This window comes from Manis pentadactyla, chromosome 1 (genome assembly GCF_030020395.1).
Source record: "Manis pentadactyla isolate mManPen7 chromosome 1, mManPen7.hap1, whole genome shotgun sequence".
NCBI classification, from domain to species: Eukaryota; Metazoa; Chordata; class Mammalia; order Pholidota; family Manidae; genus Manis; species Manis pentadactyla.
Window position 1 is genome coordinate 179,600,748 of NC_080019.1, and position 24,740 is coordinate 179,625,487.

Consider the following 24,740-nt stretch of genomic DNA (forward strand, 5'->3'; position numbering starts at 1 on the left):
CTTTGGGCCTGTCTGCACTGAGTCAGAGCACATGCCCATCCTTGTATTGATCCCCATGGCTCAGTAAAATACTCCAATTACTGGAGGACCCACTTCTGGGTGTGGATTTGAGCAGGGACAGGCTTTTAGCTCACAAAGCTGGGAAATTACTGCAGTGAGTTTAAGTACAACTCGAGTCCCTCTGCCTCCCCGGGTGTATGTGCTCAGAGGACAGCCTGACCAGCTCTTCTGGGAAATGAGGAGGATGTGTGCAGGGGTGGCACAGGAACTGGATCTTGAAGGGTCAAGAGGGATATTTTTCATCTAAGAAGTTAGGCAAAGGAAACAGCCTGAGGAAGGACATAAAGTCCTGGATGGGGATGGAGTGTCCGTTGAAAATGAACAGACTGCAGTTTACCATGTGTGACGATAGTGTCCCCTTCAGCCTTCAGCTCTTGGGAGTCAGCCTACACACCGCAGATGAGATGAGAAGACTGAGACTCAGAGAGATTGAACGACGCTCCCAAGAGCAAGTGGTTAAGTTGAGTCCCAGTTTCCTCTCAATACTCTACTGTCTCTCCCACTTACCCTGCTGCACAACTAGATTCTGAGCCTTGTACCAAGTTCTGTCTTTTTAAGTGCTGTACTGGAATCTGGTACAGTTCTATTTTGTATTCTTGAAAGTATAGGATTTTAGCAGTTCCAGAAGCAGCTTTTTCTTGTGGGGTATTACTTTTATTTGCATATATAAACCTTGTGCCGCCAAAGCTCTTAACATAAGCATTGCCTGGCACACATACACACACGCTTTTATACCCTAAATAGCAGAGACCTAGAAATGTTTGTCTACTTCTGCCAGCATCTGACTGTGATTATCTTTAACACAGTCACACTTGTTTGTCTCTTAAAATAGTATTCACTCTCTCAAGGAGGCTGTTTCTAGTCATCACAGCACCCCCAGAGCCACGTCTGTCCCACCTGCCCTCTCCTGGTAGCCTTGGCAGCCCAAGATTTACTGTGGTTCCTTTCCCTGCCCCCTCATGTTGACCCTCCTGAATTCTTCCTTAGGATTCTCAGAGCTCTCCTAGCGAGGCATTTAGATGTCACCTTCCAGAGCCTACCTGTGGCTCAGGTAACTGAAAATGGAGCTCTCCCTGCAAGTCCATCAGCCATTTTCCCCCTCTCTCCCTGGGTCTGCCCACAGCCATGTGAATATCCCCTGAGGGGAGCAGCCTGAAGGCCAAACCAGCCAAACCATGTATGACCTATGGGCTGGGCTCAGCCAGTTTTCCGAATGCAGCAGGGACAGTACATTTTGTACGCCCTTGCTTGGGCTTCCGCTGCAGAGAAAGCGTATTCCCCTGTGCTAGTCTAGTGGGTTCCTTTGCTTCAAAGGAAAAGTTGCCTCATCCTGACTTTGAACTTGAGGAAGGTAAGAGGAGGAAAATGAAGAAGGTGTTTCTGTCTGCAGACAAACCTGACAGTTTCTGTCTATGCACAGCCCTCCCCCACCCCCTAGAATAATACAACCTACCAAGCCTGCACAAGCTGCTGCTACCCGATGGAGCCTGGTGGCCTCACTTGAGTTCTTCCTCAGCTATCACTAGGATAAAGGAAGTGAACAACATCAACCTATGCGTGATTCTGTGTTGTATGTGTTGGAGTTGGATCTTACCACTAAGAGATACATTTTCTGAAACAATTGGGGGTGACATGTGGGTGGCAAACATAAAAAAACCCACAGAGTAGGAACTCTGAAAAAATGGATCATCTGGATCGCTTTCCCATTTTGCAAGCTTGCTCTGTGATTTGAACAGCATGTTCTCCAGCATGGGGGCGTGAAGGTCACCCATCGGGCTCTGGCAGCAGCTCCTCTGGTGCCACTGCTGGACTATACTGCTCTTCTGAACCACAGACATTGTTATTTCTGCATCACCTTGTGATAGTGGAATTGAAAGTTGAGGTGCTTAATGGTGGAAAATAGGTTAGGTAGATGAAGCTTGCAAATGAGCTCGTGAAAGCCCTATAAATATTTTTATGATCCTTAAAATACATTATCTCGCTAAATAAAGAGAATGAATATTGTGCAATTTCCATTCTATTGGGTTAGACACATTTCAGATTTCCCAACTAGAAATTTGGACTAGCTATTTTCAAATTCATTTTTGTGTGTGCAGATAATAGGTGCATTAAGATACTTTCTCCCCCACCCCCACCATGGCCCTTCATCCAAATGGAGCTCAAAACGGAAAGAGTACATGTTAGGGTCCAGCACACCTGCCCTGAATACTGCCTCTGTCACATAGCAGCTCTGAAACCTGCCGTAGGGGACTCCACCTTTCTGCACCACATTCTACTCACAATAAAGTGATCGTAATAATAGCGCCTGTGTGCATGGAGGGTTGCAAATGTTACAAGAGAATGGCAGTGAGATACCTGACATATCAGTCATGTTGTAAGTTCTCAGGAAAGAGTAGCATATAAAACATAAATGCACGTGATGTTTGCACATTATTGTACCCTTAAAAATGGTTAAAATGCTAAATTTTATGTTATATATATTTTATCACAAAAAGAGTTTTTAAATTATACAAAAAAAGTTGAGTATATGTGTGAAAGAGAGCAGTTTGTTAATTTATAAAAAACTGGAAGGAAGTTTAACAAAATGTGCTATATGGAATGATTCTGGGTGATTTTTTATTCTCTTCTTGAAACTTTTTTGATTTTTCAAAAGTCTTGCAATGATGTTACATACTTCTTCTAGAAAATGTTGAATTACAACGAAAGTCTAGCTATACAGAAGTATTGCTAAGTAAAACAAAGACAAGCCACCCACGCTTTCAAGTAGGTCCCAAGACTCTTCATTCTCCACCTGCCCTAGTGGCTCTTGGGGTTGCTGGGAGCAGGGTCACAGGTGCAGTCCTCCCAGTCCTGGCCCCACACTGACCCATGCCCCAGTCAGCTGTCTGCCAGTCCATGACCACAGTCACTGGATGACTAGGGTGGGTCAGTGCATATGGCTCCTTGTTGCCCACCCCCACGAGCTGGGGTGACTTTAGGTGCCACCTTAGGATTTTTTTAGTGTCATGTATTTAATAAAGATGCATGTGCACCCACGGGTGTTTCTCAGCCCCTTTGCTTCCCCATGGCCGTGGTGATGTGTCAGAATACCCAGGGGCAGAGTGGCAGCTGCCCTGCCTCCGTCAGTCACCCTTGCTTTTCCATGACACATGACTTTGATTCTGCCCCCTCCCATGCACACACACCAGAATGTTATTCTTGCCACAGCTTCTAGCATCTCTCCCGAGGCTTTATTGGAAAATCTACTTGTTATCCACTTTAATTCCCCCTTTATCACCTCAGTGCCTGGCTGACTCTTTCAGATTATCCCTATCATGAATGATTTAAAGATTTGACTTAACATATTCATATATTCATTCAGCAAACATTTATTGAACCTAAATATACTGAAACTTAAAACACTCAGAGAAATCAAATCAAATTTATTGGAGTTTTTGTAGGTGAGGAATTATACTTTGGTATCATTACTATATTGTCCTCATGTCGGGCGTTCCCAGGTCCTTTAACTTGGGCCTTAAGTGATACTTAGACCAGACTCTATCTATCCTCTCTTTGATGAGGCCCTCACTGGGGATGTGTGACCCAGCAGAGCCAAGAACTGCCCCCAGAACCAGAGCCTGAGATCTGCTTCTCACCAGGCTCGCGTGCCCGGGGCTCACAGGGCCCGATGCATTCATGGAGTCATGAAAACACCCAGGCTCTGAGATATGAGGCCAGGTTTCTTCCTAATCCTTTCTCATAGTCCTATCTCCTTTAAAAATCTATAATTTTGACTTAAAATATATGGGAACTTATAAGACAAATATAAAACAAAGGTTCTTTGAAGTTGCTACTTTAAAATATTTTTCCTGATATTAAAGTAAGGTAATTATGTCCCCAAATAACATTATACATAAAAATAAATTCCAGATGGATTTCAGGCAGACCTATAGATACTCTAAAGGAAGTCAAGACAAATGATAGACTGAGAGAAAATATTGCAACCTACATAATAGGCAAAAAATTAATATCCAGAATGTGTAAGAGTTCTTATAAATTAGTAAGAAGAAAGACATCAACCCAACAGGAACTCAGTAGGAAAATAGGCAGGAGTTATCAAGAAGAAGGACTTAGAAAAAAAAAAAAAAGCAATAAACTTTTGAAAAGATAACATCAGTGGTAATCAGAGAAATACAAATAAAAATGAGATAATTTGTCACCCTTCAGATTAGGAAAATGATTGGTAAGGGGTAGAGAAATAAAGTCATACACTGGTGGGTATATAAACTGATGCAGTTTTTGTGGAAGGCCATTTGGCAGAATCTATAAAAACTGGAAACATGTATGTCTTTTGACCTACTTCCAGGAGCGAACCCTAAAGATGTTCTCCACAGTACTCAAGTGGCAGTTTCTGTAACAGCCACCAGGGAGGTGGCAGTAGTTTAATTCCAGCAGGGGAATGGTATGCTACAGTTCTAGGGTGGAATACTATGCAGCCATCTAAAACATGAAGATAAAGAAATGGGAAGATCTTGTACTTACTAAATGAAAAAATACATAGAAACATTCAACCAGATAGCATGAACTGCTTTGTGCAAGAACAGACTCCTTATATGTGCACATGTGTGTGAGAATACATAGGAAATGGCCTGCAACTTATGTTGAATAGCTATGATTACCTCTAGGAAGGAGAGTGGAATTGGGATCTGGGGGAATAGCTGGAAAGAATTGGAGAGAGATGGAGGACATTTTACCCTATAATCTTCTAAGGTATTGTTTGAAATTTCATGAGCATTTCCTACGCATGATGTACTTTTTAAAGTAAAATATATTTATAAGCAGATAGTTAGAAAACATAGGTAAAATTAAGGAAGCATTACCTATAATCCTAGAGACCTTGACTTTAGTTACTTAACCCTCAGTCTTTTTTCTGTAGGTATATATGTTTGTGTATTTATAGACATTTAGCACAGCTAGTTCAATTTTCATACTCAGCATTGTATCCTGCTTTTCACTTAATGTTATCTAAGCACCTCCCCAGTTTTACAAATTAATAGTGTCTTGTGCTACCTTTGAATGTTTATTAATTCACACAGTTTGGGGCTCTAGAATAGATGGCAGGATTTTCAAGGGCCATGAGGAACAGGTCCCTGGAGATTGAGCCTCGCCCCGTCTGCCCAGTAGGATGGTAAGTGGAGGGAAGCTGAGTCAGGAGTGAGGACTAGTTGCTGGGAGTCCTTGGAAGCCATGCAGCATCCTCTCCTCTTGACTTCTCTTCTGGTGATTGATGCACCTTATGTCTTTCCTCCTCCCCAGCTTACATTCTAACTCTGGCTCCTGGGAGCTGCAGGCCTGCCTGAGAACTGGGGCCAACAGGCAGCATTTGAAATGTTGGCCCTCCCCTGAAGTAATGGCATCTGAAAGTCAGCTTATAATACAAATTCCAACTTTCTGTGTCTCTGAGTTTTAAAGTTGATAGGCTGGTAAAGATGATCTAGAGTTGTTCTTCTATTTGACAGATTGAAAAAATTGAAACCCAGATAGGGATTTGCCTAAAACCATGCAGCAAGTTAGCAGTAAAGCTGGAATCCTCGCCTGGGACCCTCGGGTGGCCACTGCTCTTCTTACTGTGCCAGGAAAGGTACCCATGCAGCATTTGGGCTGCCTGGGCCCCTGATGCCTAACCAGAGGGTCCATGGGCTGGACAAGGGTCATCTGGGTTTAGTGTTTGTTCATTCATTTGGCAAATATCATGCTCTACACACACTACATATAGATACAAAGACGGGGTAAGTGTTCCAAGGTGTTAGGTGTGTTATCATATGGCATTAGGACTACAGAAACTTTTCATTTTCTTCTGTTCTTTCCTGTAATGACTACATATTACATTTGAAAGCTTGACCTTTGTTTAAGTCTTCCTGTTCGTCTAAGTATTTTTATTTGTTGAAGTTATGACATACTTCCTAACTTTGGAGAAAGAAATGGGTGGGAAATTTTATGAACTGGATAAATCCTTTCTTCTAACGTGGGCTTGACAGTTCTGGGGTCTTGGACCTGAATTCACAGAGAAGTCCATGCCACTGACCCATTCGCACCTGTCATGTACATCTGTGACTAATGGAGCAGCAGGTTGGAGAAGGGAGGAAGGGGTGGTGGAGCGGCTGGGAAGAAGGAAGTGATTCTCCCTTGGCTGCTGTCCTGTGAAGGAAAGAGAGAGAGAACTCACTGGGCAGGTGACTCAAAGCACAAGAGTTGGGAGGCCCGGGATTAAGAGCTGGCTATTTTCCAGGCATTCGGTGCCATGGGCATTACTGTATTACAACATAATGTTACTTATTGTCATTCAACAATCATTGTCATTGCTGTTATGGACATGTAACAACCTTTCATTATTGCTTGAAGTATATATTATCTCAGAGATGGGTGTTGGTTATCCCATTTTATAGTTGAAGAAATCAGGGTTCAGAAAGGTGAAGAGGTAGAGCAGGAACTCAAACCCTGAGATCCTCTCACTCTACCCCTTGGCTCCTGTATTCATCCACACACACACTAACAGGCACCTTGGCTTCCTTTTATTCATTTAATATTTAGAATGCATTTATTAAGTATTAAAAGAAACCTTTTCCCAACAAATGTTTATTGAGTGTTTTAGCTCTTTGGCTCAGGCACTCTTCTAGCACTAGAAACACAACAGTAAACAAAAACAGAAAAAAATCCCCTGCCCTCCTGAGTAGGGGAGACAAATAATAAATTCCACAATGGGCATTTTTAAATGTAGGGTATTAATAGAAAATGTTGAGGTTCAGTAAAGCCAGTAGCAGGAGATTGCCACTGAAAAGATAGTCTGTTCCTTGCACTCCCAAAAAGAGGAAGCACACCACCCAGGACCATGAGAAAAACTATGAGGTCGGTTGCAGGCCAAGAGGGAAAAGGAACCAGTGAGCTGAAGCCTTTAAGAGGCTAGTCAGGGTAATCAGGTCTGGGATGGGCTAGTTTGGATAATTTCATAAGGCTCAGGAATGTTGGAGCTGCCTCTGGTTGTCTGGTATCTGGCCCTGGGATGATTAGGACAGGTGGAAAATGGCCCCAAAAGCAGAGCTCAGTAAAGAACAGGGTTGAGAGTTTGTACTGTGGATTGGTGGGTTTGCAAAAGAAAAGCACAATCACAATTAACTTGTTTGCTAGGTCTGGAATCAGCTAGCCCTGGGAGGGGCTGCCCCTTCAGGGTCAGTAAGACCCTTTGTATCAAAGCGTCAGAATACAGAAAATAAAAGACATGGTAAAGGTTAGTAAGTAGGCTAAATGGTGATAAGTGCTACTGGAACATAACAGGAGAAGGGAATAGGGAGTGTCAGCACCCAGGGGTGGGGGTTGCAGGTTTAAATGCTGTAGTCAGGGAAGACTGTATTGGGAAGGTAGTGTTTCCAGTAAAGATCTGATGGCCGAGAGGAGACGAACCATAGGAATCTGGGGGAAGAACTTTCTAGGCAGAGAGATCGGCAAGATCAAAGGTGTTTGCTTATCTCATTGGCAGTCCACCAAAAGCTCTATCAATATACCTTAGACCATAGCAGGAAGAATATAGTCGGGAGATCAGGTGACACATAGGTGTAGGAAATACAAGCTGATAGTAGGAAGTAATGGGATGGCCTGATGTGTGTGAGCTGAATATGGAGTATTTTGTCCAGCGACCAGATTTGAATATCTTGATCCATATTTGATATAAAGTTTCTCTCCAGATCCTTTTAGAAGAGGTGATTCTTTGTGGAAAAGTGATTCTAATTCAGGAGAAACTTATCTGGCTACCCAATGGGTCAATCAAAAATTAAATATTTTCAGGTAAAGTAAGATTGTATCTCATCCCCTAGCCCCCACCCCTTTGAAACCTCTTTTAAAACCCTCTGATGGTTTCCCATTGCATTGGGATAAAGTTCCAACTCCCAGCAACAGCCTACAAGGCTGAGTCTAGCCGCTGCCCACTTTCCAACTCCATTTTATATCCCTCCACCCACCAACTGTGCTCCAGCCACAAGAACTTCCTTCAGGAACTTGAACATCCCAAATACATTTCTGCCTTAGGATTTCTGCTCAGGCTGTGTTCTTAGCCCATTAGCCAGTTTAATTCTCTAAATGCTGCCCAACAGTGTCAGAATTTTTTCTAGCTCATTTATTAGTTTATTATCTGACCCCATCCCCACCTCAAGTCAAATGTCAACTTCCTAATATCTGGGGCTTCGTGTCCTTCACTGCTATTACCCCACATGGGGAACAACACTTGGCGCATAGATGGCACTCAGTAAGCATTTGTTGAATGAATTAATACTAACACAATATCTTCAAATATAAATGTTATATAAATTGAGCCTATAGGACCCAGCACTTAAGTAATAAAAGAGCCATCATAATGGGACAGCGTCTAGGCAGTTTTCTAAGAAAGAGGCACTTTTATGGAAATAGTCTAATTGTATCTTTCCTGCAAAGGGTATCTCCAGGAATATCTGTGGTACTGGATAATATTCCTTCTAATCATGAGACTGGGGTTTCCAGCTCTCATCCAGAGGAGATGGCCCTGTCACCGTTGCGCAGGCATGATGAAGTAGCAGCCCAGGGGCCTTTGGTCCCAGTGTATAGTATTTGACAGCAAAGTATCTAGGTTCTCTTTGAAATATGACTACGAATGGCTTTAGCTGACTTACACTCCCCATTTTGCCATACCATGCCTCTCCTCATTGCCCTGTACCCAAAGTCTTCTCAGGTTTACCTAATGTGTTGGTCCCTGGAGACGTCTGAGCTTTGACCACTGCACTAGGTGAATATGTGCCCTGTTCTCTAGCAGCCCGGTGGGCGCTCTGAATGTTTTTGCTGATTGAAGGAAAGTTGAAATACTACGTAAGTGTCAGGAACCAACCAGCTCAGGTTAGAGGACAAGGCGTCAGCATGTCTCACCTGCCCCAAAGGCATAGAATGCTTGCTAAAAGGAGTTTCTGGTCCCAGTTAAGCAAATAACATGGTATTCATGGTATAATTAGGAAGTGACCTTTCCGCGGTCCCATGGTGTCATCCCCACCCAACCTCTCTACCCAAGGTTTAGGATTATCTACAACAGTTCAGTAACCTAATCCAGTGTCTTCTAGACTAGAGGCCAGCATTTAAGCTTCCAAGGTCCTCACTGATCTATTTCCTCATTACCTACTTTCTCCTATCTTTTTTAACACTCTTAAACTTGACTTGTGAGACAGGAAATGCGTCGCTCTCGGCCAGTATCTCAGAATCATGTTTCCATTCTTCAATCTCTGGCCTTTTCAGCTGGTCAGCCCCCAAACTCAAGACTCTGTGGCAACCAGCATTCTTTGTCATGATGATCTTTCTGTAACTAATAGTAAAATATTGTGAGTAATTAACAGAGCCAGCCAGAATTTTATGCCTCCCCCAACACCTCTAATACCGTTTCAAGATCTATAAGAGGACTCATGGGTTGAGTACAAACCTGACCCCAGACCAGCTTTCAGAAACCTCATTTGAGAATACGAGTTTCATGCAAAAATTTCAGCTTCCCTGATCTTGTATGCCCACAAGCCTAAAATTAACTTTAAGTAGCATGTTAAATAAAGCACAACTTACAAAATTCTAACAAAACCTAATTAGCATAATCACCATTTTATTATATATTCAATCTGTTTTCAATGAAGTGGAAAATTATTCTCATATCTTTGTGATCTGGAAATTATTTCATGAGAGAATTGGGTATTTTACATAGGAATTATGTTCAAACATCACTTATAGTTGTGGTGCCAGAATTTTAAAACATCAGGACTGAACATATATGCAGTTTAACTGGATTGATTAGAAAACTGTGCCAGTGACATAAACTACCTTAACCAGGGGATTAAAGTTAACATCGCTAGAATTGGATCATATCATTATTATGTGTCTACTCGCGTGGTACATCATTTTCAGAGGTAGTCCTACCAAAATGCACACCAAATCTGACTATAAGGAAATATCCAGCAGACAAAGATTGGGTGGTATTCTACAAAATAATTACCTTGTGCTCATAAAGATGTCCAAGTCATGAAAGATATGGCCTTTTCTATGAAGGATGTTATTGGAACAATTGGCAACACATGAATAGAATATCAATGCCAAATTCCTGATTTTGCTAATTGTACTGTTGGTTATGTAAGAGAACCCCCTTGTTTTTAGGAAACATACTCTGAAATGTTTAAGGATAAGGGGAGATTTTCTCTGTAACTTATTCTCAGGAAGTTCAGAAAGAGTAACAGCAAGTGAGAGAAAAAGGAGAAAGCAAGAGGTAAACTGTTAACATTTGGGCAACCTAGGTGAAGAGTATATAGGAATTCTTGGTACTCACCTTGCAACTTTTCTGTAAATCTGCAATTATATCAAAATAAAAAGGTTTAAAGAAATGATGCCAGTGTGCTCGTGCTTGTGAATGCCACTCCCAGGCTGGCCAGGCGGTGGGCAGTCCTGGCCGTGTGTACTCTTAGTTTTGACTCTCTGGGTCTGAGGAGGCCAGCGAGCAGCATCATGAGGACACTTGCATGAAGAACACAGACTGGAAAAATGTAAAATGAGACACTGTGCTTGTTTGGGAGACCCGAACTGAGCTCAGCTTGTTTCTCTACTGCTTTTTTCCAAGCCAGGTAGCAAGGACCTAGAGGAAAAACCACAAGGTCTCAAACTATGCTAAGTCCAGGAGACCCTAAATCTTAACACTTTCTTTCCCACCACCCCCCAACAAAAAAACAAATGTAGCTTGCCAAAAAAGGACACTGAAAACAGTCTTGACCACCAGCCACCTGTTTCTTCCTCCAGATACGCAGTTTCCTTCTCTTTCTTCCTCCCTCACGTTCCCTAGGAGAATTTCCATTGCACATTTTCAGTTAAGTAGCACTTAATCACAGTCTTAAACTTTCCAGCATCACCCTGCTTAACTCTGTGACTCCACCTCTATAATCAAGCCTGGCATGGTTACCTTTGTTTAAGGTTACTACTGAAGGGCACATTGGAAGTTGATTCCCTGCTGGCTTCTGGGTAGACTCTGGTGTGATAGGCTGAAACTAACTAGACTGTAACTTCTCTCCTACTTTGGTGCTCATAAGAGATTTTGAGACTGGCAGCCCTGCTGCCAGGATACCATCCTCAGGAGTCTGAGTCACTTTAGTATTCCAGATTTAGGTGGAATAATAGGCAAGATTAATGCTAATGATACTGCTTTCTACAACATATTAATAGAATGGTGAATATTGGTGAATGTTGTATGTTCCTCTTGGAGAGTCGTCATTTACATGAGCATGTTTGCATGTTAAAGGTTCCCAGAAGTCTTGCAGGAAAGCAACAGGTAACTTCTTTAATCCATCTTAAGTGACTGAGCAACACTTAGAACATCTATAGGAACAGGAAGCACAAGCCTATATCGACAGTCACCTTGTTAAGTTTAAGAGATGAGTCCCTCACCAACATTGACTGTTTTCTTAGAGGTCTCTGGGCCTAAAAATACTGAGACTCCAATGATTTATCTTTCTTTGTCCTCAGCTATTCATCACCAGCCATCTAATAAGCTCCTCTGTGACCAAGGAGTTTGTGCTGGGGATACAAAGATAGGAGGACATCTCTTTCCTCAAGGATTTTCCTTAGAGTTAGTGAGGTGAAGTGCATAAGCAAGCATTTGTCAGTGCCAAATGAATGGTACAAGAGGTACTCCTGGGGAAAAGGGAGAACAGGCTGCGCTTAATCATCTAAGAAGTCCTAGGTAGGCTTTAGATAAGCAGAGAAGCTATGGGATGGTATGAGTAATGAGGAACACAGCATGGTTGGGGCAGTGAGCAGAACAATTAGACGAAAGCAGGGGGTTCATATAGGATCGTCGTTTCCAAACTTTAGCACACCACAAAATTACTTGAAGGGCTCATTGAACATAACGTGCTGGGCCACCTCCACAGTTTCTGATCCAGCAGCTCTGGAGAGGGACCCAAGAACTTGCATTTCTAACAAGTTCCCAGATTATACTTCTATTGCTGGTCTGGGGACCTCAGTATGAGAACCTTGGATTGTCAAAGAATGGAAACTTGTGATTCTGGAAACATGGGCAGGGCTGACCACACAGTGGCTCAGACACCAGGCTGACAACTTAGATCTCATTGATCAAGTTTTGAACAGTGACTTGCACAAGTAATATAATTGTTGTGGTATCAGAGATATGCCAAATGGATAAGAAAAAAAGATTAGATGCAGAGAGATCAATTTGGAGGCTGTTACATAGCTAAAACAAGTAGATTTAAAAGATCTGAATTAGGGCAGTGACAGTAGGAATGGAAAGAAAAGTATCTGTGCAGAAATATTTGTGATTGAAAAATCTGCAGGACAGGAAAACTGAAGGAGAGCCTTGGTCATTTTCTGAGAGTCTTCAGCTATATACAGTAATTTGTATAATGTTATTTTGAAGCTTTGTGAGCAGTACGAGTGTTGAATTTACTTTCACACAATCTGAAACGAAAAGTAAAAAATGTTGCTCTATAAGTTAATAGGGCAAACTGTTTTAGGGAGCTCATTTAACCTAGTTGAGGGCTTATTTGAAGGCTAGGAGAAAACCTGGATGTGGATACAACCTGGACTCAAGAGTGGCTCTATTTGACCAGAGAATTTGGCTTACCTGCCGAGCATGGAGCTTGGGTGGGCTGCATATGAATGACATGAAGCAGGAAGAGGATGCCTACCCTGGCCTTGGAACTTGGCGTGTGCCTCACGTTGTGATGAGATGACCTCCTTGTGCTCATAATATCTTATTAGACAATGGCAAATCTTAGGTAACCTCAGTTCCTGTTGGTCCCGTATCACAAGCAAAAACCATTTCTTAAATAAAATTTCTGGATTTATTTTTTATACTAATATGGCATGTCCCTTTTTCAGTCTGAATTTGTGAAGTTTCACCAGGCTCTCTTGTTGGTGAATCAAATATTTTGTAATTAGGAAAACAGTGGATACAGCCATAAGGATATATCCTAAATTTGCTTTCTTTGATGACTTGTTCACTTTATTCTGCAGAGGTTTTGCAAAATTTACACTAGACCCTTTCTGGTAGATGCTTCTCCCCACTTTTTTAAAGGTATAACATAAAAGTGAAATAAGTATGAGTTGAAACTTTCTTAAAAATGAGCTGTCAGAGATATAACACATTTCTAGTATATTCAGTTACTCTTCATTTGTGCACAAATATCTTCTATTGTGGTTGCTAATAAAGGGCTACCCAAGAAAAGAAGGATAATGTTTGACACAGACAATGGACTTATTAGGATGTGTTCAGTGCATAAACACTCATGAGCTTTTATTCCAGTTTTCCTCTTTATATTAGGCAGACAGCTCTCATCTCCTGTGTTGCATGGAAGCATGCTGCTGTGATTAAAATACCTGAAATCATGAAGCCCTTGCCCCAAGGCTTAAGCTAATAACATTGGTGTGTTGATTTTTTATATTAACATAGACCCATGATGGTATCTGAGACCCTAACCTCAACAGTGATTCAACTGCCTGGTCATTAAGTCCATCTGAAGCTCCCATTCTGAAGGATACCCTGTAGATAAGGGGGCATATGTCATTTTTAGAGAATAACCTGTGCTGCATAAACTTCCAAATGGTGGGAGAGGGGATAACAATGTCCCGAAAAGCCAACGATATGTCTACATTATTATCAGACAAGATTTCAGCCGTTGGTTAGAGCAGTGGTTACTTAAAGTGGAGAGGGAGAATGACACAGAACAGCAACTGGTAGAATTAAGGTTTTCTTTGCTTTCATGAGCCATGAAACTTTGAGGCTAAAATGGCTTTAAATTATCTAGTCTAGCCTTTAGAAGAATGTACAGATAGAACATACCGAATAAAATCATAGTCATGGAATTAGGGGATATTTTTATTTATTTTTATTTAACTTAAATGATGCTTCTGATGGGTCTAAAGTGTTCTTAACCCCTTAGAAATATTAACTCTTTAATCCTAATACCAACCCTATAGGGTAGATGCTAATAGTATCTTCATTTCAGGACAGGGAAACCAAGATACAAAGAGTTAAGTAACTGGCCAGGAGTCACTGAGCCAGCCAGTGGTGGAGCCAAGCTTTGAATGCGTCCTGTCTAATCTGTCCATTTTGTAGATGAAGAAACAGGGCTGAGTGTCTGTCCAGGCTGCCTAGCTTGTTGGTGGCAGGGCAGGGCCAGAACCCAGGCCATCTCTTTGCTGCAATCCACTGACTAGGCACAGTGCATTGTTCTTGGATCATATAAACAAGACAGGAAAATAATATCAGCAGTTTCTCTTCTAATCAACTTCAACAAAATACCATTAAGACATGAGCAATGATGTCAGGAATTCTCTCGTCACTGGTTGAGCTTCGGAATGTGTTCTGTGGCCATGCAACATGTCTTCTCAGGTATCAAGGAGGGACTTGGGTGGGTTAGAGGTGGCTTGGGAACTGGGAAGTAGGGATGAAAAAGTACAAAACTCTGCTGATGGATAAGAGTTTCTTGTTTGTTGGCTTATTTATTTAGATTTTCTTGGCTCCACTGGTATCTTTATATTCCCACCAGCAGTCAGGTAAGTTTTATAGGCTAGAGGCTCTCAGCCTGTCAGGTTGGACCTCCAAGCTCATGGATTGTCCTGCCAAGTTTCCTGCTTTTCCAGTTTGTGGCTGAGATGCTAACTATAGGATGTATTTCCTATTGATCTAGAGGCCTTGGTTTTTACCTTTTCATTTCTTCTTCTTGACACAGTCTACTTTAATCTCAATTTACTTTCTTGAGGTGTGTGTCCTCGGTTAGGAAGAAGACATTAAATTTTTCCAGAGGAAAATTATGTACTGGTGTACATAATTAAGCATCAAGGAGTATACAGGAGACAGTAACTTAGTCTCTTTTTTTTAACTGAAAATATAACTGACATATAACATTATATTAATTTTTGATGTACAAAATAATGATTTGATACCTGTTTATATTGTGAGGTGTTCACTACAATAAATCTAGTTAGCATCCATCACCACATACAGCTGCAGATTTTTCTCTTTTGATGAGAACTTTTAAGATTTATTCCCTTAGCAACTTTCAAATATACAATACAATATTATTAACTGGTCACCATGCTGTACATTATATCCATGAAATTTATTTTTTAACCAGAAATTTGTACCTTTTAATCCCTTTCACCTACTTTGCCCACCTCTTTCCCCCAACTCTGGCAACAGCCACTCTGTTCTCTGTATCTATAAATTTGGGTTTTTTTTTTTAGATTCCACAGATCAGTAGGATCATATGGTAATTGTCTTTCTCTGTCTTATTTCACTTAGCATAATGCCCTCAAGGTCCATAAATGGTGTGATTTCCTTCCTTTTTTGGCTGAATAATATGCTATTGTATATACATAGACTATATTTTCTTTTTCCATTCACCCACTGATGGACACTTAGTTTGCATCTGTGTCTTAGCTGTTGTAAATACTACTGAGGTGAACATGGGGGTGCACATATCTCTTCAAGTTAATGTTTTCATTTCCTTTGGAAAAGTACTGAGAAGTGGAATTGCTGGATCATATGGTACTTTTATTTTTAATGTTTTGAGGAACCGCTGTACTGTTTTCCAGAGTGGATCCCACCAACAGTGCACAGGGTTCCCTTTTCTCCACATCCTCACCAACATTCATTATTTCTTGTCTTTTTGATAATAGCCCTTCTAACAGGTGTGAGGTGATGTCCTGTTGTGGTTTGGATGTGGCTTTTCCCTGATGATTAAGGATGCTGCACACCTTTCCACATACCTGTTGACCATCTATGTGTCTTCTTTGGAAAAATGTCTATTCAGAATCCCTGCAAATATTTTAACTGAATTGTTAAATTGTTTCATTGTTTAATTGCTATTGAGTTATATGAGATCTTTTTATATGTTGGATATTAACCAAATATATAATTTATATTTATCAAATTTATATTTGTCAAAATAATCATCAAAAACAAGAGAGTGTTTCCATCTCTTGAATTCTCTACTATGTGGACTGTGGCTGAATGACCCTAATTGTTTACACAGAATACACTTGAAACAACAAAATTGAGAATACTCTTGATGTTTAATTTGTACTTTGTAATTTGTACTTTGGCCATTAATTTGTACACAATGCACCAAAGTAGAACCAGATGACAATGAGAGAAGGCACAGTCAAAGCTTGCATTTGTGAATTTCAAAGCCAGGCTCTAATTTGCCTTGGCACAAAAAACTTGCACAGTCATCTGTCTTGCGTAGTAACACAAGGCACAGTTAATATGATTGGGCCTCTAGTTCTGCTGACACAATATGTGCTGATAAATCTAAGTTTTGGAGTCGGATTTACTAGAGCCGTGTAGTACCACAGGGGTCTGGTGAGTGAAAAGCTTCTGCAGCTTATCAAAAGAAAGACAACAGAAAGGCCCTGGTTCTACTGCCAGTCCTCAAGAGATGTTTATCATCCAGGCTTCTGAGAACCAGAGTTTGACCCATACCAAACACTGCAGAAATAATGTTAACATACCCAGGACCACAGCCAGTGAGGAATTCCCTGAGATAAGATTACAACTGTGTCCTTAAAGGGACTCCAACCAAATCTGTTGATCCTCAAGTATTCCCTGAGCAGAGCGACTCCCTAAGTTATCCTTCATACCAAGGGACTTGAGGAGTTTAATTTTTGTGCTTCTAGATGCAAATATTCTGCTGTTATTTTCCAAAGTATGCACAAAAACTCTATCAGTATCTAAGAAAGTCCCCGTGGATCAAGAACCTGAGCTTTGTGCCCTCAAGTTCAGCCAGCTGTGGAAGCTGGACACTATTCTTTATTGGCAAAAGTATTCCTTCACCGTCTTTCAGGATTTTGTTTCTTCTCTATTGGCTATGCCTATGCCAGCAGACTTCTAAGGCCAGATTAGACCTCTAGTCTAGGTCTAGGATGAAATCATTATTGGAAAAGATGGTCCAGTCTTTGAGATGAATTGGTATAAAAAAACTACTGCAATAATTTGTTTAAATACCTAGTTATGTGTTTTAAATATCAGTATGCAAACTCCATTAGGCACTGGAGCAATGGGGCCCATCAGGGGTCAAGGTAAAGCAGGCCAGGTATTCTCCCAAGACTATTTTGGTAATGAGAAGAAGGTACATACAGAGAGATAACTCACCTTTGATTTGTCATCCAGGCACACACTTCTTGTTTGGAATGCCTTGCGTTCATTCCTTTGTACTCCCTGTACGCAACACTACTGCGTCCTTCTGGATTCTAACCTCTCCTGTTCCTTCCTAGGCCTATGCTGTATATAGTTACCAGATTAATTAAAGAACAAACAAACAAAACTCTTTTTATCATGTCATTTTCCAGTAAAGTTTCACAACAAAGTTCATACTCCTAACCAGTTTCTCCTTCTCCATTAAACATGTCATTCAAAGGCTCTACCATGGATTGCGTTATTTTTAATTTTTCTGCCTCTGAGCTTTCATTCCTGCTGTCTCCCCCTTTGAGATTCCTTCTCCCCTTCTCTTCTACTCAGACACACCTCTTCCATTAAGTCTTTTCACACTAATCCTGTCCACACTGATCTGACCTCTCCTGAACTCTGCTTACTTATCATCTGGAGTCCATACCAGCCCTTTAGCAATTAATCACATACTGCTATGTGAAATTATCTTTATTTTGTGTGCTCTCTTTCTGTTTCACTCTTCCTCTGTTTGCTTCTGTGTATGTACATGTTTGTGTAACTAGATAAGGAGGTCTATAAAAATAATGCTCATGTCTTATATATCTAATAGGTGCTCCATGACATTGTTACTGGTTGGCAGTTCTTGCTTAGGGTCTGATTTTTTTTTTTTCCTTAAAGGCAAGAGTCTGTCTGCTGTCCACTCCTATATGCACACCACCTGGAATGGTGCTTTGCACATTAAATTACAGGTTAGAAACCTTCTAGAGAGGGTTTCTGTGGCCGAGGTCTGCAGCTGGCCTAGACATTCTGCCATGTGTCCTAGCTCCCTGAGGATGGGGCTGTCTTACTCCCGGGCTGGCAGTCTGCCGTCACAGCCTCTGACATGACTGTCTGTCTGTCTTCCTCCTCAGATGCATACTCTCATTCCTCAAGTGAAAATGGAGGCAAATCCGAGTCAGTGGCCAATCTGCAGGCTCAGCCCTCCCTGAACTCCATCCACAGCTCCCCTGGTCCCAAGCGTTCCACCAACACCCTTAAGAAGTGGCTGACAAGTCCCGTACGCCGGCTCAACAGCGGGAAAGCAGACGGAAACATCAAGAAACAGAAGAAAGTACGGGATGGTCGGAAGAGCTTCGACCTGGGATCTCCCAAGCCTGGAGATGAGACAGCCCCTCAGGGAGACAGTGCTGATGAGGTACTTAACACGGGGCCCCGGGGCCTCCAGCAAGAGGGGGTCTCTGACTTCCTTCCCTCCTGCAGCCTGTGAGGCATCAACCTGAGGGTTTTGTAAACTAGTCCATCTCTAGGCCCCCGTGATTGTCTTCCTGAGCCAAGTGATTGGAGCTCTTGTGTTAACAAGACCTCACCAGTTTGATTTGCCACCAACTCAGAGACTGACTAGCCCCTAGAATATCCAGCAGACAGACAACATTCTGCCAGATTTGGAGACAGGGGCTGGGCCCAAGGGGAGCCATTAGGTCACCTAGTCCCCTGCCCCTGCTAAGGACTACATCAAAACCTGCTGGGTCCATTTAGAATAAGAATTAAAGAATGCAGACCATTTCACTTGGAAAACAGAAGACTGCGCTTGGAAACTATAGCTGTTTTCAAGTCTCTTGTGTAGTGCCACATATAAAAGGGAACAGACAACTCCAGGCTGCCCTGAAGGGGAGAATTATGATTGACAGGTGAAGGTTTACAGAGGGCAAGGTTTCAGCTCAAAGAGGGACTTTAGTAGGAGGTGGGGGAGGTCATCCAGTGATGAATGAGCTGTCACAAAAGCAAGTAGACACCCATCCTGGCCGAGCTTGGGTAAACATGTGACCTCACATAACAGGGAGCCCTGTGTAAGCTGAGAGGTCAGACTGCACAGCCTCTGAAGCCCCTTCCAAAGCTGGGATTCTGTAATCAAAGTCTCGGGGGTCTGGTATAGCTGGGGAAATGAGACAGCTGTATTATCTGGCAAGCTAGCCTCCTATAGTCACTGATATGGCTAAGAAATTCTTCCTGATGTGGGACCAGACTCTCCTTGTAATTCTCCACCCTCGGGAAATGGCAGCAGAGCCTGGTGATACTCAGATGGTGGGTTAATGGTCCTTCAAAAACATAAGCAATCAGGTTGTCTCTGACCACTCTTGAGCTTTCTCTTTTCCTGGCTGATCAGTGAAGTAGGTGTTTCTCGTGTGGGTGTTTACCCCCACTCGGTCCACACTGTCCTATGAGACAAGAGGGTGCATCCATTCCGCAGAGGAGGACACTGAGGCTGGAAACCTAGGGGCGTGTGGAGAGGGAAGGTATCTTATATGCTGTTTTTTTAAAAACTCTAAGTCCTGAACCATTGGCGTCATTAGCCGTATGAAGCAGTGACTAATGCTGTTCTTTTGCTCTAGAAGAGCAAGAAAGGTTGGGGTGAAGACGAGCCAGACGAGGAGTCACACACACCCCTGCCTCCACCCATGAAGATCTTCGACAACGACCCTGCGCAGGACGAGATGGTAGGACTTCTTTCCCCCTGGAGGAGCAGTATGTTTTACCTGTGACTTCCGTCTGTGTGTGGCAGGGCTGGTAATACTCTCTCCCTTGTTACCGTACACCATGTGAATATGGGGATGCAGATCCCATCTGTATTTGGTAGGGCTCACCTCCCCCAACCCTGAGGGCTGCTTTCATTGTGGCCAGTGCAGAGGTATGTGTGGAATTCTCAGAGTGGAAACCTGCCTTGTGTCTTGTCCTGTTATGAGGGGGAATGGCTGTCTTTGGAAGCCACAGATCCTAAAAGGAACTGTTTGTCTCAAAGAGGAATCTGAGTAGTTTCAGGTTATGATCATTTTGTCGTGCCTGACTTTTTGACCTTTCTTTTAGTTGGTTGTTTTCCCTATATTCAACCTAATAATGGTAACTTCTAGTCAAGCCCCATGCTGTTAAAATTCTGCAAACACAGCACGAGGGACAGAGAGATGTTGCAAAGGGGAGGTTGCTGTCGAAGGTGGGAAAACATAATATGCCAGGTTGCCACATTCTTTGTTTTGCAAAATTCCCTGACTCACTGGCATGCAGAGGCTCAGTGGTATCTTAAGGGTGGATGTCCACCAGGCCTCCACCCGCACAGTGGGGATCCCGATTGTTCTAAAGCAGAGGCTCAGCTTGGATGGGCTTCCAGGTAGTAACCTGAGTCTCATGGATGCTTTAACTGTGCTCTGTCAGTTACTTTCCTTATGAACCATGCTTCCCCTTCATTGTGTTTTTCTTGCCTTCTCTTAGTGTTACTGTCCTATTGCACTCCAGAAGTCGAAATGGTGGTTTTTGTTTTTTATTGCACTTTGCCATCGCTCTTCAGAGTGCCCCCTTTTGCTGTGGTAGTGGTGGTGGCAGCTTAGCCTGTCCCTGTCCCTCCAGGGTCTCCTTGAGCTCTGTTTTGCGGCGATGCAGCCCCTCTGAGGTGATGGACCCAGCATGCATAGGCAGGGAACAAACCTTCACAGCACTTAGGATAGAGCCCATAAAGTACTGTTTGCAGTCCTTCAGCATTTCTGGAGACATCCCAGTTCTTGTTTTAATTCTGTCTGCTTTGCATTTGGATCATTAACGGGCAGACATTAGCTGAGATCTTCCTGTGTTCCAAGCTAGGGGGGCAGATTCTGGGCACGGGATGATGGCTAAGATGTGGCTGCTGCCCGGCTCTGTGACGTGCACCCGTGAGAAGTCGCAGCCCCTCCTAAGGCGATGCTGGTGGCCTTGGGCTCTGTTGGGAAGAAAAGTAGAATGAGTGGCAGGATGCACATCCTGGATGCCCAGGGGCAGGAAGGCCTATGCTTTCCATTGAGATGGGAGTGAGCACCAGCCTGCTGGGTTCCCAGAGACCCACCCTTGTAAAATGTTCTACGAACAGTGATAGTGTATATGGGGAGTAGGGTACTCGGGTCACATTCTCTGCCATCCCACACAGTCCTGCACATGGAGGTGCCAGCTTGCATAAGATAAGTGAAGGTCACGAACCCTCCCCCTCAGATTCCCTCAAACACAGCTTGTTTGGGGGAAAAGGATGTTATGTTGTTTCTGGATAATTTTTAACTGAGAATAGGAACTTACCCCAGACATTTGTGCAGCTTTTCTTAGGGCAGGTGGCAACAGTCTCTTTGTAGACACATTAACCCTCCTCAGTCCTGCTTCTTTGAGTTCTGTACATTTGTTTTTCTGGGATACTTGGTGAGCCTCAGAATTTCTAGCAAATGGAGTTGAAGGCATTAAAATGATTTTTACAACAGTGTAAAAGGAATTTTTAAAAGTCTGCTCACTGTAATGTTGTGTGATTACTTTAATTCCCTATGTTACCTTCTAATATTGTTTATATGCATGTGTTTCTTTTTTATAATTAAAATATGCATATGATATGTTCAATGTTTTATTTAACATCTCCTAAAATCTTACTAATTTTGCATTCATGACTATAATTTTAATAGCTGGGGAGTATTTCACTTATTTGATGTAAGATCATTTGCTTGGCCAGCCTGTTTTGGGATATCGTAGGTTGTTTCTGTTTTTTGCTCCTCAAGGTAACGCTGCTACAGATCACTTTGTCCGTACAGCACTTGTTCTTGACTTCTGACCTTGAAATAAGTTTGTAGGGGTAGGATTACTGGATCAGAAAGTTGTTAACTTGGATTTCCAAACAGACTTAAGCTCTTTCCCTGAATTCCCAGGAGCAGAAATAATTACATTTATTTGATCTTTTTTACCCCATCTCAGAAGCAAGACCTAAAATAACTCTTAGATTAGACAACAAGAACCTTCCTTTTTGAAATCTTCTGCCTAACCTAATGGACAAAGCCAGAGCAGATTCAACTTCCTGCTCCCACTGGCCTTAGTGCAAGAACCCTGGGAGCCCTGCTGTCCTCTGCTTTGATGTAACAGGGATGAGCTCACACCTGCATGCAGGGATACCCGTTTCTCCCCATTTCTTCTCAAGTAGGAGAAGGAAGGAAAAAACAAACACTGTTCCTCAGTGAGCAGGGGTCCTCACACCATTGACCAAATGGCCACACAGACCCATCCTTATTTCTGGGGAACACGGCAGGCCTTTGGCTTGAGCCTCATTCTCTGTGACCAGGTAGCCTCTGGTTGCTCCAGCATGAGACACGCAACTCCTGTTAAAGCGCTTTATTGCATCCCAGTGTCCCAGGTCAGAGCAGAAACAGCTGTGTTTGTGGAGGAGCATGTGTACGGGTGAGAGGGAGAGAAAGGAGAGGGGGTTTCTAGCTTCCTGGTCTTGGAGTTTCCTGCCCTAGCATTTTAGCTTGATACACACTGAAGATCTGTGTTTCAGATCTACATCTACATAAAGCAAGGACAGTTTCCCTTCTTTGGACACACTCGAGGCTAGGTTACTCCCTTCGTACCTGCAACAGCAGTGGGCAGCTCTGTAGGGGCCAAAGTCCAGTCTGCCCCTCCCTCCCCGTCCCACGCCACCATTCCCTTTCCCTCTCCCACACTGCTGTAAGGGGATGCAGCCCTTGCCTGTTGGCCTTCTGGGAACTCAGCGGGAGTTTGGCTCCTTTGGAGGCGTGCCCAAGGAGAGCCTGGTCCCTTCCCTGCTTTGCTGCTGGCCAGAATTCCTGACCAGAGGTTAAGCAGGCCTGTCCCACACCAACACCTACCCACCCCCCATCTCCTATTATCACTTCCCTCTAAACGTAGACCCTTGCTTCCCCTGTCTGCCTTGAACTTTGGACTTGCTGTTTTGCTTCCTAATTGCTGTTCCTCATTCCTTGCTAACCTGCTGTTCCTCTGCTGCTCAATGTCTTGCAGTCCTCCTCTTTGCTAGCAGCCCGGCAGGCCTCCACGGAAGTACCCACTGCTGCAGACCTTGTCAGTGCAATAGAACAGTTGGTCAAAAACAAGCTGGTAAGTGGGGGTCCTGGAGGCAGTTCTGAGTGTTTCTTACCTCCATGTGGCTCCCAGGGCCTGGCATCTATCTGCCATGTTCTCCTTCATGCCAGTCCTCATTTCCCCTTGGATGTTATTTCCAGCCAATAAATGGTTTCTAAAAAGCTGTGCCCAAGGGCCTTTCTGGCTTGTTTGGAAATGGGCATGGGCAATTAACAGGCCCTTTTGGGTTGTGGCATTAATGACAGATGAGAAGTATGAAAAGTATCCAAGACAAAATACTTTTCCCAAAGCCTGGTCCACTGGCCTACAGGGAAGTTGCATTTGGACTGTGACTGGTGTGTGCCTGATTAGCCCTGAAGCTTACTTTACTGCTGAGAACATGGATTGGATCTTTGAAAGCACCAGGTAATTTTATTTGGGGATCCCAATAGTCTTCTAGCTTGCAAAGTCTTACAAAAGTAGATTGCTGGTTATAGGGAAATAGACAAAAAAGCAAGGATACCTCACCACAAGAAGGGAGCTGGTGTGTATCCCCATCATGGAGGGAACGGAACATTAAATGCTGAAAACTGAGCTCATGAACCAGTCAGACCATTGGAGGGAAGGATTATGAATCTGGGCTGGTTCAGAGTTTCAGCATAGTGCTGGTGAAAGAGCTCATTTTGGATAAAGTGTTCCTCTACCCCCATATTTTTACATTGAAGTGTATCGTTTCAGGATGACAATCTGAAGCATTTTCCTTTCCTTCACTTTCATCCATGTCACTCATTTTGTTTCTCCCGCAACTCTCCTTAAGATAAATGTCTGTGCTTCTGCCAGGTTTATGTTGGGCCATCCTGTTAATCAGCACCGTTTGAACCCTTCTCCACTTGGCCGAGAAATTAGAGGAAAATGATGGATGCTCTCTAGGGAAAGCTGCCTGATGATAATTTTTATTACAGTAACTCCCTTTTCACATATCCAGCTTGTAGAGCACCAGTGAAGTTTAATGCATATGATTTTCTTCTTTTCCCTCTAAATTTTCCCTCCCAAATTAAAAAAAAAAAAAGAAAGAAAGAAAAATTTAGCTGATGCTTTTAATAACTAGTGTCAGACTCTTGAAGGCTGCCCATTTTCCTGCCCTCTCTCTCTGTCCCACTGGTGGGAGCTGAGCCCTCTTGTGGGCACCGCATTGACTTTTCAAAGCACGCCTCCCTGGCGTCTCCTCATTTGCTCTCCTTTCCTCTCCACACTGACCTATACACCCTCATTCTCCAAATACCACTTAAAAATCACCCTTTTTTTCACATTTTCTCTTTTGCCGCCTGAGCCTGGGCCCTGACCTCATGCCTAGACTCTTACAGTAGCCAGTGCTTGATCCTCCCCCATCCGGTCTGCCTCCCATACCTCAGTCTGCTGATGGGCCTTCCACAAGGGCCCCTGCTCAGTGGAGGCTCACTGCCTCCCTCTTGCCTACACGGCAGTCATCTCCAATGTGGGGGTGCCTTCAGATTTCTTGAGGTACAGGAAGAAAGTTTTAGAATCTATCTCATCACTTAAAAATGGCTTTGCATATGTTTTATTATGTACATAATGATAATACAGTAGCACAGAA

At 43.0% G+C, this 24,740-nt stretch overlaps 1 protein-coding gene across 7 annotated transcripts in view; it reads left to right on the plus strand.

The window, feature by feature from the left end:
- Nucleotides 1-24,740, plus strand: part of LOC130678803 (kalirin-like) — a 110,581-nt gene that overhangs the window by 14,712 nt on the left and 71,129 nt on the right. For 2 of the 7 annotated variants that reach the window (XM_057503481.1, XM_057503475.1), the window contains exons 2-4: nucleotides 18,172-18,455; nucleotides 19,651-19,755; nucleotides 23,066-23,161. In XM_057503481.1, the coding sequence (XP_057359464.1) occupies nucleotides 18,172-18,455; nucleotides 19,651-19,755; nucleotides 23,066-23,161 (485 nt within the window). The remainder of the gene's footprint in view (nucleotides 1-18,171; nucleotides 18,456-19,650; nucleotides 19,756-23,065; nucleotides 23,162-24,740) is intronic. The other 5 variants (XM_036905367.2, XM_036905362.2, XM_036905356.2 and 2 more) reach the window with 3 other exon arrangements.